The sequence below is a fragment of the Danio rerio genome, chromosome 9 (assembly GCF_052040795.2).
Source record: "Danio rerio strain M-AB ecotype USA chromosome 9, GRCz13ab, whole genome shotgun sequence".
NCBI classification, from domain to species: Eukaryota; Metazoa; Chordata; class Actinopteri; order Cypriniformes; family Danionidae; genus Danio; species Danio rerio.
Window position 1 is genome coordinate 35,956,330 of NC_141029.1, and position 17,882 is coordinate 35,974,211.

Sequence of the window (17,882 nt, forward strand, 5' to 3'; positions counted from 1 at the left end):
GTCTTTTTTTTTTTCTTTTTTGCTTCTCTTGATTTTTTCTCTTTTTTAAATTTTTTTAAATTAAATATATTTATTATTCTATAACATAAGTTTGGGTGTACTAGTTTTTGGACTGTTATCGTAAGTTATTTTGTTAGATAAGCTCTAGATTTGGCTTCAATACTGACTAATTTAATATATATGCACAAATATAATATTGTAGAGATTCCCCATTAAAAATATTAGATTTAAAAGATAGATTTGTGAGTGGTGTTCTTACTGGTACATTTGCTGGGCACTGTAAAATATAATTAGACTGCATTATGCAGTAAAAAGGTGATATTTAAGTACATGATATTTTATTTGATAATACCTGATCATTACAGTAATTTTGCTGATCTTGAAGTTCTCGCTGCATTGGCCTCCTCTCTTCACAGGTCTTGAAACTGGATCAAATGGAGCCGCACAATCTGTGGATCCCTCAGAATGGGCATCCCGAGGAAGAAAGAGAACATAAATGAAAGAGAATGAGCATAGCTGCCGTTCATAATGTTTGCAAACAAGAGGTATTTATGCAAATTTAATAGGATGTATTTGGCACATTCAGTTATGGAATGCACAACATATATGCCTTACAAAATAGACGATTTCAATCTAGATTTAAACGTAAAGAGTCTCGAACATTATCAGAAAGGTTATTCCAAAGTTTAGGAGCCAGATATGAAAACGCATGCCACCTTTGATGGACTTTGCAATTCAGGGTACAACCAGAAGCTCTGAGTTGAGAAAAACTCTAGCATCTGCATTTTGTACTAACTGAAGCGTTTTTTATATTCAAAAATGCAGTACAACCAACCAGTGAGCAGTGCATTACAGTAATCCAGTTCAGAGGTCATGAAAGCATGACCTAAATTTTCTGCTTCTGGGAGAAATAACAGATTCTTAGCTTAGCAAGACTTTGAGGAAAAAGGTTTTTGTGAACACATGTCATTTTCAAAAGTCCAATGTACACCAATACTATTTCTAGTGAGATTTTAGTGAAGTGCACCTAATGGGCACTTTTGTATATGATACAGTACAGTCATGCATGGTAATGACTGAAATATTGTAATTATTTCTTTTTTAAATATAGATTTAAAATTGTTTTTAATTTGCTTTAGTCAACTTAATTATCTATGTTTGTCTTAATATTAGCCTTCACTTCCAACTTTATATATATATATATAAATATATAAAAACGAGAAGCTGAACTGGACCCCAGCCCATTGTCACCCACCAATTGAAGCATCACCACTTCACTCCACTGAAGAGTGAGAGATCATTGGGCAGGGATTCGCCATGGTAAGAGTGACTGAGCTGAGCGAGGGTGAGCCAGAGTGTCACTCCACCTGACGCCACGGATCGTTCCCAAAGATATGGTGTGGAGAAACAGCTCTTAGCATCACCATCCAGACAGAGCCCCGCTGCTATTCTAATTTGTATACAAGCACAGTTTTATTTTTGCTTGTGTATTTGAAAAAGCTCATATAATTTTAGAATTACATGTTGGCTTACATTTTTCTGTTCCTACTATATTTTTAATTTAGTATTTTACATTGTTGTTTTTATTTTTCTTATTTTGTCTTCATTCTCCCTAATCTTCACCTTCAATTACAACTTTTTATGCAAATAAATTATTTTTGGTTGCTTTTTATCCAGCGAGAAGCTTACCTGGACCCCAGCCCACTGTCACCCACCAATTGAAGCATCACCACTTCACTCCACTAAAGAGTGAGAGATCATTGGGCAGGGATTCGCCATGGTAAGAGTGACTGAGCTGAGCGAGGGTGAGCCAGACTGTTACTCCACCTGACGCCACGGATCGTTCCCAAAGATAAGGTGTGGAGAAACAGCTCTCAGCATCACTATCCAGACAGAGCCCCGTTGCTATTGTAATTTGTATTAATAAACATCTCCATTTGTATTCGTTTAAAAATAATCATATAAATGTCATTGAATAAATGCATAAAAGGAGACAATTTGTGAAATCAAGATTTTATTTTAGGCTATTTATTTTGTAAATTTACATTAGATTAAACAAGCATCCAAAAACTTTCATTTGCTTTTAAAAGAACTTCATGCTTTTGTTTATCAAAAATCCCTATTGTGTATTAAACTCCTCTAATACATGGCTAATCCAGTTTAGCCTGATTTCTCACATTAAGGCTGTTAACTTAACAAGCACTTTTAATTGTTTCCATATAACATACATCTTCCTAACTATGTCTACGATGTTAAAAGCTAAGTATTATATTTTTATTCATCCTTTAAAGGGTCACTTCTTATCATATACTTTTTATCATATTTTCCATGCTAAAATAAACACCTCAGAATGGGCATGCAAAGGTAAAAACTGAAAGCAAATGAGAGGTAGCAGTTTCTGTTCATAATATTTGTAAGCAAGTCGAGATATTTGTCAATTCAATAGGATGTATTTAATGAGATGTATTGGATCATACATTAACCTGTAATTGACTTGAAGTATTGTTTGTTTGTTAACCAGAAAACAAAATAAATAGGTAAAGGTTTAAAAGCTGCTGTTAAAAGTGAGTAAATAGTGGGTAAATTTGTATTTTTTAGGTGAACTATCCCTTTAATGTGGTTTTATCATTTAGCCCAGGGTTGCCCAACCCCAGTCCTGGAAAGCCAGTACCCTGCAAAGTTTAGTTCCAAAAGTTCTAACCCCAATCAGACACACCTGGGCTAGCTAATCAAGCACTTACTAGGCTTTCTAAAAACATATGTGCAGGTGTGTTGAGGCAAGTTGGAGCTAAAATGGAGTTTGGACACCCCTGATTTAGCAGTTCAATTGAAAGTTCTAAAGTAATAAAACAACACGGGTTTTGGGTGATAGCGCCTACTATCAATGTTTTATGAATACATTTAAGCACTTCCTTAGTTACGTTTAAAGTGCACACTTACTAGCATTATTGTAGCAATTCTGTCGAGTAAAAACCAAGAGTTGAACCGAGGAGATCCACCATCTGTTATCATCGACTTTCGACTGGCAAATACCCGACCAACTCCGCACGGTGCAGATTTATTCAGTCGGCCGATACCAACTCAAAAAAAAAAAAAAAAAAAACGGGGGTGTAAATGGAACAGCTTTTTTTTATCTGTTTTATCTAACTGCTATATTAATGTTGATTACGTGCTCTTTTTTATTGTTTACAAATTTATTTAGTTGTAAATATTTACTTTGTATTAAATGTAATTTGTGAATTTCTTCGCTGTGGCCTGTCTGATAGTTGTTGCTTATGACAAGCTGGCGTTTACAACCATGTTCACTTTGTCCAGCCGGCCGGCAGCCACAAGTGAAGGAAGTCTAGTTGATTGCTAATGATCGGGCACAATATTCAGTTTCCAATTTTTCATTATGGCAAACGCACACATTCATAACTGTCAACCCTCCCGTTTTTCCCGGGATTCTCCCGTAATTATGATCCCGTAAAGGTATTTCCCGTATTTTCAGTGTTTCTCTGAAGGGTGGCAAATAAACATTGAGGGTGCTTTCACACCTGTGAATCGATTCAGTTGTTCCGAAACAGAGATTAAAATTGTTACATTGTTGCTCTTTGCTCTTGGAGCGGTTCGCTTTCAGACTGCAAAGTTTCTAATCGGACCAAAAGAGCTAAAACAAGTCACGTGCGAGTAAACTCTCCTTACATTGGTCAGAGTGTCAGGGTTTATTTTGCAGCGTCCCGCTCAGCTGTCAGGAGAGGTGGTGGTTTGGTGGTGATTGACAGGGTGCGCGCGCGTGACGTGTCTGAGGAGAGACACGGTGGGGAGGGGTGAGAAGGGTGCGCGATGATGCCTATTTGAGGACTGGGAGAGAGACACGAGATTACCGGGAGATCATCACTCGTTTGCGGGCATCCGGAGACTCGCGAAACTTCCCGCCCTACTCATAATTCTCTCTTCATGTAGCCGTAAGCCTATTACATATCCATAAAACACTGTCATATAACCGCGCTCGGATCGGATCGCTTTCTCACTGCAATCGAACCGCTCCAGGGTTCGTTTCAATCGAGCCGAGACCACCTCACTCAAGCGATCTCGGAGCGATTACTTTGGCGCGGAACAGAGTGCGATTGCCCTGTTCACATATGCCAATCGAACCGCGCTAACTGGGCAAACGAGATACGTTCCGAAACAAAAGTGTAGGTGTGAAAGCACCCTAAATACTTGTGCCTCCCTATACGCAACCCATTCTGCCGAACCACCAGGGGACACCCCTTGCTCTTAAATGCGAGTCTGTTCTGCGCTTCCGTTTTGTTCAGGCACGAAAACACTTTGAAATAAACATAAAAACGGCGCGATTCCCCTACTTTACATTATACAGGTGCCGTCGCTCCTTCATATGCAATCCTTAAAACAGTCATACCGCTGCATGACTGTCAGCTGATGCGCTCCATAATGATGAATAGACGCTGTTTTTCAAACGGGTTCTGTACCTACACGCGATTTGAAGCGGAGCAAAAGTCTGGGTTTTGGGTGCGTGTTTAAACAGATACACATAATTAATAATAATAATAATATCTAAAGATGTCGATGTTGGTGGGTATTTTTTAAATATAAGTAATTGTATCTTAATTGAGCATAAACAGTTAGGAAAGCAGCCGAATGCTTTCATTATAACGTTAGATGTGTGCATTTTAAAGTGACATCTCTATTATTAATGTAATCTAACGAAAAAAAATCTAAATAAATCATTCATTCGTTGCTCTTTAATCAGAATGTGTATGTTATAGAGTAAAGAAACGGCTAATGAGATTTGATTCTATTTCATTATAATAGCAATTAATTTTAATAAGCTGAACTATTTGCCAATTTATTTGCTGCTAATGTATAATATTTATTATTTCTTTTGTAAATAATAATAAAACATATTACTGACTATTTTTCTTTTTTTTCCAACGAAACAGCTCCAAATGACAATATATAGTAATTTGGGGATTTTTTTAAAGGGGATTCGGGGGAATCCCTTGTTATGGTGGGCATATGCCTTATTTTCACATCCCAATGTTGACAGGTATGCACATATTGCATTGATGCACAGTATGAAACTGTCAATCAAGCTGCATGTATTGACCAATGTAGACGAATCAGATAGCTGATTATAAATCTTAAAAAAATAAAATTAAAATCTGCAATTGCAATAGTTGGGATTTAAACTTATGTTTGCAATCAAGGGCTGCAAAGTGTATGAGTGTGTAGGCATGTTTCCCAGTGATGGGTTGCAGCTGGAAGGGCATCCACTGTGTAAAACATATGCTGGATAAGTTGGCAGTTCATTCCACTGTGGTGACCCCAGGTTAATAAAGGGACTAAGCCAAAAAGAAAATGAATAAATGTTTGCAGTCAAAACCATATCGATTCAAATGAGGCTTGTAGCTATTACGTCATTACACCAATAGGTGGCGACAAGAAACCATTAAACAAGTCAGTCATTTTATGCCTCCTGATGTATTGGTGTATATGTAAATTTCTGTGTAGTAGACAATGAAAATTCCACTATGCTCAGACACAGTTTGTTTTTGGAACGCAGAATGAAGAATAACATGATATAGCGTTAACATACACTCTTCTTCAGAGGGGTAATTTAATGACTTTTATCCATTCTATTTTAAACTAAGCTAGCTTCCTCTTCTGTAAAACCTAATAACAGGGGACTGTGGCTTCTGGACACCATTACTGCAATTTACAATTACAGCTATGTAGAACTGAGGTAACATCAATTCAAGATCTGGATCTGGGATGCATTTACGCTTTCAATGTTCATATATCAATTTTCATGCTATATTTAGATTATGGTTTGATTATTTGTTGCAAGACATTCAGTTACTTTATGTTTCCAGTGTTTGTGAAGAAAGAAATCATATATAAATCTCAAGAGATATTCTAATTTATGCCCCAGCTCTGATAGATCAATGTTAAAGTACTGCACACAGTCCCACACACAGTCTGTGTAAACAAAATGATCCAATGATTTACACCAACCATAATTTAAAAACTTGCACATGTCCTCCACCACTTGCATGTTCATTAATAATGCCAAATCCAATCATTTCTGCTTGGCTCATTCTCAAAGCCATCCCTCACAATTACAGATTTTGCCCCAAATCTTAGTAGAAAATCTGTAGATCCCATCTGGGCCTAGTAATTACACATCTAATGCTGGCATAAAGATGTAAAGTGTTATGTTTTCAAAGATGAATTGCACATTTGTGAGAATATCATCATTTAAAAGGCCTTTGTTTGTATGACGTGATGATCTTTTGAAGTTGTTTACACAAATGGATTTAATTACTGTACAGACTCATGCACTGTATTAGGAATCACACGTGTCAGGAAGCGTGCATGAAGGGGAATGGAGGATTGTGGTCCGTTAAAAAGCCCTGCTCACATTGAGGCATTTATTAAGACGGTAAAATCTAGACGTAACAGGTAAGAAAGACACTGAGATTTTAAGCAGTAGAAAATTGTAGTAAAAAGAGCCAGATGTGGAGCAAGCTATGTGATCATTCCACACATTCAGATGTTATCAAATCTGAGAAGCCTAGGAAATAGCAGTGACTATAGAAAGGAATGCATGCACTTTTAGACCTACTACACAGACATATGGGATCCTGCTCTTTGATAAATAGAATAATAACGTAACAACAGTTGATCTGCAAAGAAGAATCTGTGAGTTTAGTAAACTTGTGCAATATGTAGGCTAACAGGAATATTTTGCTAATATAATTTTTAGGGTAAGATGGTGTCATCCTTATAAATGTTATTAGCATAATATTACATTATACAAGTCCCAGCTATTCATTCTTTTAGTCAATTTCTTCAGCTTAGACCCTTTATTCATCAGAGGTCACTACAGTGAAATGAACCACCAACTTATCCAGCATATGTTTTTATACTGTATGTTTCTGCAACCCAATACTGGGAAACATCCATACACACTCATTTACGCACATACACTACAGACAATTTAGTTGATTAAATTCACCTTTAAGTGCAAATCTTTGGACTGTGGGGGATACCAAAGCACCTGGAGGAAAACCCATTTCGAACACAGGGAGAACATGCAAACTCCACAAAGACACAGTCGGGATTTGAACCAGCGACCATTTTGCTGGGAGGTGACTAACCACTGAGCCACCATGTAGCCACTATAGTCCCATCTATTATCCTATTAAATGATCTGTTTTTAGAGACAGAGCCAACATGTGCTTAGTAAATATAATTCACAGCTCCTTTTTTAAAGTCCATGTAGGTTTTTAGACTGTTTAGTTAAGCAGTTTGATACACAGGATTACATTAAGCAGCAGGTTAGTTAACATTTCTTTTCAAAAAGTTTTGTGACTGGTTTCTAGCATTGTTTATATATATATATATATATATATATATATATATATATATATATATATATATATTATTATTATTATTATTATTATTATTATTAAAGCATACAGGCTGAAATAACAATATAATGACATATATCAATTCAACATTCCCCTTAGGTCTCTTTAAACTGGGGTATCCAATGAATAGAAGTTAACAGAAAGACAAAAAGAAGAAAAAAAGGTACAGTATCAAAAAATTAGAGGACAATAGAACATAATTATACAAAATAGGACAATCATTCTGGCTCCTGATCATTGCTTTGTGCAATAAACATGGAGATTGGTTTATTGCATTGTTGTGGTGACAAAAAATTGCATTGAACAGGCTCCAGTCTATAACTGAGTAAAGATTGTGAATGTAAAATAGGGTTAACATGAAATATTGTAAAATATGCAGATGCTCTTAATCTTTTAAAGATGTACATTTTAAACTATTTTCTGTTCTCTTCATGAAATATGACTCTGCTGATTGTCACAGTTACCATTTTTATGCAATTTTATGTGGGTTGCCAGTAGTTAATACATGTGTAGTCAGTGTATCAATAATAAAAAAAAACTACAACAAAAATGAAAAATGATGCATACAAGTATAGCAACTAGCCTAATGTCAGCATAGGTATACATATGAATTACTGAATAGTTTCAGGGGTGAAATGGTGATTTGCTGTCGACTCTTACAGCAAGAAGGTGACTGGTTTGAGTTAAGCTGTGCCAGGTGACGATTCAGTAAAGAATTTGTGTGTTCTCCCTGTCGTATGGGGTTATCTCTAGTTTTCCTCACAGTCCAAAGACATGTGAACTGGATAAAAATTGGCTGTAGTGTATTTTAACCATTATTTTAACGGTTTTTTTTAACCAAGACAGGTTGTATAACATAACTCTCAGTATAATGGGTCTTTGTATATGTATAATCATATTTGGACGATTAAAAACCTGTTCAATGTACTGTGGCTCAGTCTGACCGCAGGAGTGAATCTCCGCGCACTGGCGCCCCTCAGCTGCATGGGTTGGTCCTGTGCCCTCGTCAGAGGATACGGAGGCTGCTGTGCTGTTACTTTCTGTCATGTCTGGGAAAGCTTCCAGTGATAAGCAGCCGCACACAGAGTTTTCCATACTCTTGGAAGTATTTCTGACTTTTTCCTCATTTTACTCGGCGGCGCGCGTTGTGTTGAACTTGCGCGCGTCAAACTTCTCTGGACTGACTGACTAAGGACCTTATCGTTGCAGTTCATGTGATTCAAGGATTATATGCATTTCAATATATGCACGATGAGATGAGAAAATCTGGCGCTGGGCAGCAATAAATGCCCCTCTGCTTCGAATAAGCCAGATTGCGCGCTGGTTATTCAAGACATGTTTCCTAAACGCACCAACAGGTAAACCAAGGTCTTTTTAAATTGACCGAATTTGTCTTTGTTAAAAACTATCTATTAGTTTCTAAAAATGTTTTAAAGAAACTTTTGCCTTTTTTGCACTGATCATCAGGAAATAAACGCTTTAAACTTGTATATATACACACATTTAATATTCGGATCTTATGACGCTTTATTGGATTGTATCTCTGCTGACTTGAGTGATATTAAATTGTTCAAACATGAGGGCACGGTATATGCTTGGTTTCGGTGTTTTGTGTCTGTTGACATGGGCTGTTTACGTGTCAGAAAGCAGCCCGACCGATAAACAGGCTAAACTCAGACTGATGTCCGTACGACGAGCAAGACAAAACAAATCCCGACAGGGTCAGATCATTAAAACACGTGCTTCTTCTACATGGATCAATGATAAACGCCAACAGATGCAGGGAGACGAAGGTGTACAATTTAGAAGGAATGTCCAATCCAGAAAGGTCTTGGCACAAAGGAGACCAGCACAGGGTGGGACAAGGAATCCAATCCAGCAAGATGATGGAACACCTGGAGCCAGGGCCAGAGTGTCCCGCATGCCAAGCAGTGCTGGTTCTCCAAACCTACTGGCGTCATTTGCAGGGAAAAACCGCCTACTGGTTATTTCCGCACCTCACGACTCTGATGGCTACTACAGATTGATGATGAGTCTGCTTAAACCTGAGGTTTACTGTGAGTTGGCTGAGCGGCACGTGCACCAGATTGTCATGTTCCATCAGGAAGGAGAGTTGGGTGGGAAAATCAGACGCATTACTAATGAAGGGAAAGTGATGGAAGAGCCATTAGATACTGCTCTCATTCCCAGGCTCATGACCTTTCTAAAATTAGAGAAAGGAAAGTTTGGGATGGTTCTTCTTAAGAAGACGCTTCAGGTGGAGGAACGGTATCCATACCCGGTCCGACTGGAAGCAATGTATGAAGTTATCGACCAGTCACCTATGCGCAAAATGGAAAAAGTACGGCAGAAAGGCTTTGTGCAGAAGTGTAAAGGGGCTGGGGTGGAGGGTCAGGTGGTTGAGGGTGTCCTGACCACTGATTCCCAGGTGGACCCACCAACAGAAAGGAGAAAAGAGATTCGGAAACCCATTCGAAGACCAACAACAACTACCACTCCAGCTCCAACAAGACCAACAACTACCACCACCACTACCAAAGCAACTACTACCACCACAACACGTCCCCCAACTACAACCCGATCTACCACCACCACAACAACAACGACAACAACAACAACGCGGCCAACCACAACAACAACACGGACCACCACCACTCCAAGGACTACCAGAGCTAATACTACCCCTCAATGGATCCCAGCCCACAAGACCACTGCCGAACCTTACTATTACAATCGTAGGGACAGATACCAGACCACCTCACCCCCAACTGACTCAGCAAGATACAGAGACAACCACACTTCTAAAAAAGAATACAACCATAGACATACCAACACTATACCAACACAACACAAGCCAACTAAAGTAAGGCCTACAAAGAAAAAGAATGGCGATAAAGATATTAGCAACGCGTATGAGGAGAAATATGACGTAGGTGTGCCTACCGATGCCTATCCTGAAGAAAAAGAGGAAGAAATCGTGCCCACCAAAAGAGGCAAGGGCAAAACAGATAAAAAGAAGAAAAAGGACAAGACAGATAAGCTGTCTAAAAAGGACAAAGCAGAGAGGAGAGGAAAAGATGGAAAGGGTGGTAAGAAAAATGGAAAGAAAGTTCCAAAGATTCTTGAGAAAGAAGATTATCAGAAACCAACAAAAAGACCACCACCGCCACCGCCACCTAAAGGAACTCTGGCAACCTTTTTGGACTATTTTGAAAGCAGGAGGAGATTAATTGTGAGTAGTCTTGGTAATAGTATTAATTAAAATGTGGATTTTGTTGTTATTCTTTTAAAAATACATACTTTCAAAATCTTTATTTTAGTTGATCACCTCTCCAACAGAGGAGAACAGCATGTATATTCAGCAGAGGGATGAATACTTGGAGCACGTGTGTGAAATGGCAATCAGGAAAGTAACCATCATCACCATCTTTGGCACATTTAGGAATAGCACCATGAAAATTGATCATTACCAGCTTGGTAAGTCACTCTTTAAACAATAAAGTCGCATGCTCTTTTATATGAAATACAAATACGTATTATTCAAACCACCATTTTAATCAAAATAACTTAAAGAATGATAGAAGAATGCGTTTTCATGCCTGTCTGCACTGTAAAAAATCAAGCCAGTACAAAAAAAAAATACTATTATACTTGTTTCCTTTTGCTTTTTCTTGTTCACTCAAGTTTTGGCTGACATAAAATTGTTTGTCAGTAAGACAAAATTTATTTAGTTGGGTTAACATAAGATTATTAGCTTTCTGGAGAGGTGAACTACTCTGTAACAAAACGTTTTAAGTGCTTACTGAATATTTTTTTTGTCTGCAGAACTGGAATGTCTGAGTAAACAAAACAAAAAAAAACACTCAAGAAATAGATATTTTTTGCTTGTTCAAACTACTTATTTTAATTGAGCTGAAACAACACAATTCTTGAGATTTCATTGGGACAACTTAATTTTTTATCTTCAATCCACATAAATTTGTTAAAAGTGTTAAGTTAATTTAATCAATTTGTGTTGGGACAATCAAATTGTGTGGAACCCTGCATTTTTAAAGTGCATAACATTTCCTTTTGGTTTTTCTTCTGTACTCAACTTTTAAAAACATCAGTTGCACTGACCTAAAAAAACTCTTAGAAATTGGTACTAAGAAATAATATATTATCAGAACAAACACACATAGTTCAATTGAAATATAAAGAAACCAAAACAGAGACAAATTTTAATAAAACATTTACTAGATGCAGAATTAGAATCAAGACAGGGGGAAAAACAACAATAATGGTAAGCAAGACTAGGATTAATACATGGCAGGACAAACAGGGAAAACCACTTTGTAATGCTTCACAGGGAAAAACAAGACTCAGCAAAGAGTATGTGTGAATGAGGTGTCTTTATAGTCCTAGTAATCAGTTCATCGTGAGCTTCCAGCTGTGTGTTTGTAATCAGGAGGAACCAGAAACTGATGTGTGTGTAAGGTGCATGATGGGAGTTGTAGTTCATTAAAATGTCATGTACCCCCCACCCCTCTCACAAGAAAAAAAATGACAAATTATTAATCATTTATTTTGTTGTTGTTAATAATAATAATGATATTATTGTTATTATTGGTGTTACTATTCATTTTGTTGTTGTTGTTAGGGTTAGAAATACTGCAATTTTGTTTTTCCTTCTTTTGTTGAACATAAAATAACATATTTTTGACCTGTAACCATTGAATTCCATAGTAGGAAAAACAAATACTATGTAGGTCAATGGTTGCAGATTTCCAACATTTTTACTTTACATTTACTTTTGTGTTTAACAGATGAAAAAATAACTAATAAAGGTCTGAAAGAAGTAATGGGTAAGTAAGTGGCAGAATTGTAATTTTGGCTTAACTCAAAGTAACAAGTTGGCAGAAGTTTTTTTTTTTTTTTGCTCACAAAACTAATCTTTTTAACTTAATAAAGAAAATGTTGATTTGGGTTAAGTAAACATGTTAAATGTAGTTGTACAGATAATTTTACAGATTTTTGCCAAATCAACAAAAAAAACAAAAAAAAAACAAGCAATTTAATCTTTTTTCAGGTTGGATTTGTTTCAGTGTGTACGTTTTTCCTGTTATCTTTTCTATTGTTTTGCTTCCTCATTCTTAAACGGCCACTGCTGAGAATCCATGTCACATGTTGACATATGGACATTTAAACACAGGTTATGGAAGTTCCGGTCAGAGCATTCCATCCATTCCCACTGAGCCAAACTGAACTCAGGCCACCCATCATAAAATCCTGCAACAATCAAAAAAAAATAGCAACTGTTTCCTGTTCTCTGAAAGCTTTACTAGTTGTGACATGGAGCTAAGAATTATTAGGCTGAAGATGGATATGATAAACAAAAGACATTCTTCTTTCGCATGTCAAACAAAAAGTGCCTTTTATTCAACAGTTAGCAATCACTTGCAAGTGAGGGAAGCACTTTTCCAGATTATGACCTCATATGACACAGAGCAAAGGAACTTGGTCTGGGAATGGAGTGAATGGTGCTTGTTCAAGTGTCATGGAATGCTGCTGGATGAATCAAATGAAAGAGTGGGAGCAGAGACCGCCATGGCACGCTATTTTCTCTAGTTCATTAGCCAAGACATGGGAAAAAGTCTGTTTCCTTTGTAGCTGATATTCTGACTGGAGAGTTTTAGCTCAGCTACAGCAGTCAGTTCTTGGCAGATGAGCCGGTTTTGAAGGGTGTGCCGTGTACATTAAGCATACATTACTCTTACAATTTCTTCATTGTACATTTTTGATGCGCTGTTCCAAAAAGCAGGGAAGCCCATGGCTTGAAGTCATGAGTATTGTTGGAATAAATTCAAACACTCACTCCCTCAAATGATAAATAACACCAGGTTATTACTAAAATCTTGCTTTGAATGCTACAGTGCATGTTGTCAAAAGTGTTGTGTGACATTCAGAATTTAATTGAACATTCCATTGGACTTGCAATTAAACTCTTGTATATTACTTGAAAAAAGTACATTATTAAAAGAATGACTATAATTTTAATTGTCTTTTTTGAAGGTTGATTTCTTCAAAATTGTCTTTTTTATATGTCTATACAAATTATTATTTAGTTTGTTTATTTAATCAGATTTAATCATTTAATTTTGAAGCATCAGGGTGAAAGAAAACTCCATGTGTTACACTGTAAAAAGTTTTCACTTCTTCTTGCTTATTTTTCAGTTGAATCAAATAACATTTCTAGTCAGTTCAACTTACAGTACATCAATCAGACTTACTAATATAACAAACTTTATATAGCTAAAAATAAATTAATCAAAATCAGCACTGTAAAAAATCTTAGTTGCCTTATGTTTCAAGCTGAATCAAATTAACCTTATGAGTCCATTGAACTTATATTATGTTAAACTGACCTAAAACAGCTTGCGTAACTTAAAAAATTAAGTCAGAACATGATTACCTCAGTTTAATAAGTTACAATCAACTAAAAGCATGTACTGTTAGGACCAATTGATCATATATTTTTTTACAGTGTGACTTGTGTTAACAGTGTTAACTGATTAAAATTTAAATAAGTTCAATTAACAAAAAGTTTTGTGAAAATTTATTTTTAAAGCAATTTTTTTAAAGTGTGTGGCAAAGTGCTGTAAAACATTTGTTGCCATATCTTTATTTTACATTGTATTTAATCTTACAAGAATGTCCTAAACAAAGAGCCAAAGTGTTTTTTCCTCAGTTCCATCAATGTCCATTTTTCCCAGGAAGTTTGATGGTATATTCCAGATTTGAATGGGAAAATATTAGTCTGCAAGCATTAACACAAAATGCTGAGAAAGGGGTTAACCATGACATCATCTTCATCCAGACTGCCTCTGAATGAGTCACTGCTTTGACTTTTGTTCCATATACTCATCAGTCTGGTCTGCGTCACATAGTTGTTTGTGAGGGGTCCCTTTCACTGCTCACGGGGTCGAAAAATGGAATCAAAAACTAGTTCTCATATAAACATCTCGCCCTTGAAGGAATCTAAAGGAACACATAGGGCTCTCTGTGAAGGGCATATATCAGTCTGGCACGTTCTGAGCATTTATAGCCTGCCAGCTCACTGTGACTGTTTCCAGTGCAGCATTGAAGGTACTAGAAAAGGAAACATGACTGACTGTATGATCAGCGGTTCCTAAACCACAATTAAAGGTCCCATGCTGTGGCTATGGTAGGCATATATAATTAGGATTGCTTCTGAGGCTAAACTAAATCTCTCATTTTCTGTTTATAATGCGTGTGATGTAAGGGGGATTCCGTTTTATCAGAGTTATTTACTTTTCTGTTTGTTTATATTTTATATTAAGATTCCCGTGTGTTGATTATATATTGTGCGTTAAGCATTCTTAGTGTTTGTTCTTGCTTTGAGAGATAAATATAGAGGTTATTTCAAGAAAACCACATGTTATGCAGAAGAAATAGCTATTTGGCTGAACTTAGGCTTTGTTTGCACCTGGTTTTAAGATGTGTTTTGGTTGATCAGATCACAAGTAGATGATGGAGACATATTGCTTATCACATCTGGCATTTAAAGTCATTTTTGATCTATGGGCAGAGTATATAAGCCTTTTCTGATCTGCTCTGATGTTTTGATGCTGTGAAATAAGCTTGTGGATTGTACATACAACTTTTTTTTTGCAGCAAGTGTTAGTTTATTTATACTTTATGATGTACTTTATAAAATATTGCATGGATTGTGTAGTGAAAGTAAGGTATATAATTTTAATTTTTTTATTTCCAATGAGTTGCTAACACAGTATGTAATTGAATCATTTTAACACACATTTTTGTTTACATTTATACTTGTTTAACTAAATTTTACAACTTTAAAGTGTGTCTTTATGAATACAATCAAGTCTGACACAACACTGCCTAAAATTGTGCTTTTCATGAAACAAAATGATCTACAGTGTAATAATGATTTTATCCATTAAAACTTTTTTAATTACATAACAATAATACAAACAGTATTTAATCAAATTTACATACCTGTATTTCACAAAAGATTTGTACCATTTTACATGCAGAATGAGAGCTGGTCTTTGAGAAAAATGCAAGAAGGCTAAAAAATCTAAATTCGTTACTCTAGAATTATAAGGTTCTATGACATTTTTGTCAAAATGTAGTTATTGCATACATATTCTTATTAAATGACAACTTATTTAAATTATGTGATGTTTTTTTCTAAGTTGTTTACATTTTAAGACTTTTTATTTAAAAAACAAATTTTACACACATACTGTTGGCTATGGAATGCAAAAACTTTGAAGCTCAACATTTCAAAATCATTCAGAACACAGATAGAACTTAAAATTCCAAGGTGACATTTTGCCATCAAATAATAATTTTGTAAAAGATGTGGAGTTTTTAGAAATTTAGACAAAAATAAAGGGATACTTCAGCCAAAATTACAATTCTGCCACGTACTCACCCATTACTTCTTTCAGACTTTTATTAGTTATTTTCATCTGTTAAACACAAAAGTAAATGTAAAGTAAAAATGTTGGAAATCTGTAACCATTGATCTACATAGTATTTGTTTTTCCTACTATGGAATTCAATGGTTACAGGTCAAAAATATGTTATTTTATGTTCAACAAAAGAAGGAAACTCATAAGGGTTTGGATCCACCTGAGGATAAGTAAATATAGAGTAAATAGCAATTTTTAAAATAAACTATCGCTTTAACTGTTGTAAAGTATTGATGTTTCGACATCACTTAAGTGATATTAGAGATCTCATGAAGAAGTTTATTATTTGAGAAACCTGCAAAAAGTGCCGTCTGAAATTTCCATCGAAAATGAATATTTTTTTCAGCCTCACTTGTTTCTGTTAAGTTATTTCACTTTTAAGACCACAAATAGGGCTTATTCTATGCCATAAAATTATTTTACTGAACCTACACACATGAGCTGGATAAAAGTTCTTTTTAAAAGAAAAATTCAGATGACACTAGAGGTTCTTGCATTTTTCTGAACTGTTCATTTATTATTGTAAAGTCACTAAATACATTTTCTGTGTAAGAACACACAAGATTGCAAGGAAAACACAATCCAACAACTAAATGTAATCCTGTAATGTATAAAAAAAAGGTTATCATTACAAATTCATACCCATGAGCAAATACTGTACAATAGAACAGTAATCCAACTGTATTTATCTTGGATTTCCTCTGGAAGTAGTTGAACGTGGGTGAATGTTTTGCATCATCGACCAAATATACAAAAATACACCTTAATTGCAGTCGTACAAAAATGAAAGTTTCACCAATCTTAACCCTGGAGGAAGAATGTATTGAAAGAGTAAGCACTTTTAAATATTTGGGCATGTGGCTTGATAAACGGTTGGATATTCATTTTGAAAATCTTGTAAAGAAGCTCAGGCCTAACTTTGGTTTTGTTTGTCGTATTAAGAAGTGCCATCCTTTTGAAGCAAGAAAAAGAATTATCCAAAGCTGTTTCCTTTTAGTGATAGATTATGGAGATGTAATTTATATGCATGCAAACCTGCCGTTATTAATAAAGCTGGACAGCTGGATAAAATGCATATTATTCTATTCACCGCTAGGGCATTATTGCAAAAGTATTGTAAAAATAAAAAACTGAGTTAACTTGATTTTTTAAAGCAACCGGTTGCAAAGAAATTTCGAGTTTAAGCTTCAGTAGTTAAGTTTGTGCCAAATAGTTTTTTTAAGTTGACTGAAAAGGCTGTTTTAAGTCAAGTATACTTTATGGAATAATTTGGCACAACTTCAACCACTGAAGCTTAATAAACTTTAAGCCGGTTGCTTAAAAATTTCAAGTTAACTCAGCTTTCATTTTTTTACTATGGTAAATGCTTAAATGGGCGAAGCAGTGGCGCAGTAGGTAGTGCTGTCGCCTCACAGCAAGAAGGTCACTAGGTCGCTGGTTCGAACCTCGGCTCAGTTGGCCTCAGTTGGGGTTTCCTCCAGGTGCTCTGGTTTCCCCCACAGTCCAAAGACATGCGTTACAGGTGAATTGGGCAGGCTAAATTGTCTGTAGTGTATGAGTGTGTGTGTGTATGTGAATGCTTCCCAGTGATGGGTTGCGGCTGGAAGGGCATCCGCTGCGTAAAAACGTGCTGGATAAGTTGGTGGTTCATTCCGCTGTGGCGACCCCGATTAATGAAGGGACTAGGCCGACAAGAAAATGAATGAATGAATGAATGAATAAATAAATGCTCAATGAAGAAATCAAAATTTTAAGTTCTAACAGATTTTTTACTTTCTTTGGACAAACAATTCCAAACATGCAGTTAAATGATTTTTATGAGTAAATTTAACTCTTGAGCTCAAAAATATTCCACCTAACTTACAATATTAAACTGATTTAACAATTTGTAAGTTGGACATTTTACAGTGTGGGTAAATTGCCATCATATATTTGTAACCTT

At 35.9% G+C, this 17,882-nt stretch overlaps 2 protein-coding genes across 3 annotated transcripts in view; one reads left to right on the forward strand and one right to left on the reverse strand.

The window, feature by feature from the left end:
* The window catches only part of LOC147835341 (uncharacterized), a 221,907-nt gene that overhangs the window by 91,789 nt on the left and 112,236 nt on the right, over nucleotides 1–17,882 (reverse strand). The window lies entirely within an intron of this gene.
* The window catches only part of ccdc80 (coiled-coil domain containing 80), a 32,281-nt gene continuing 18,237 nt past the window's right edge, over nucleotides 3,839–17,882 (forward strand). Inside the window, exons 1-3 of one of the 2 annotated variants that reach the window (XM_087266093.1) lie at nucleotides 3,839–3,947; nucleotides 8,375–10,668; nucleotides 10,757–10,913. In XM_087266093.1, coding sequence (XP_087122219.1) covers nucleotides 9,013–10,668; nucleotides 10,757–10,913 — 1,813 coding nt within the window. In that variant the 5' untranslated portion in view covers nucleotides 3,839–3,947; nucleotides 8,375–9,012. Of the gene's footprint in view, nucleotides 3,948–8,374; nucleotides 10,669–10,756; nucleotides 10,914–17,882 lie in introns of those variants that run through there. The other variant, NM_001007198.1, reaches the window with a different exon arrangement.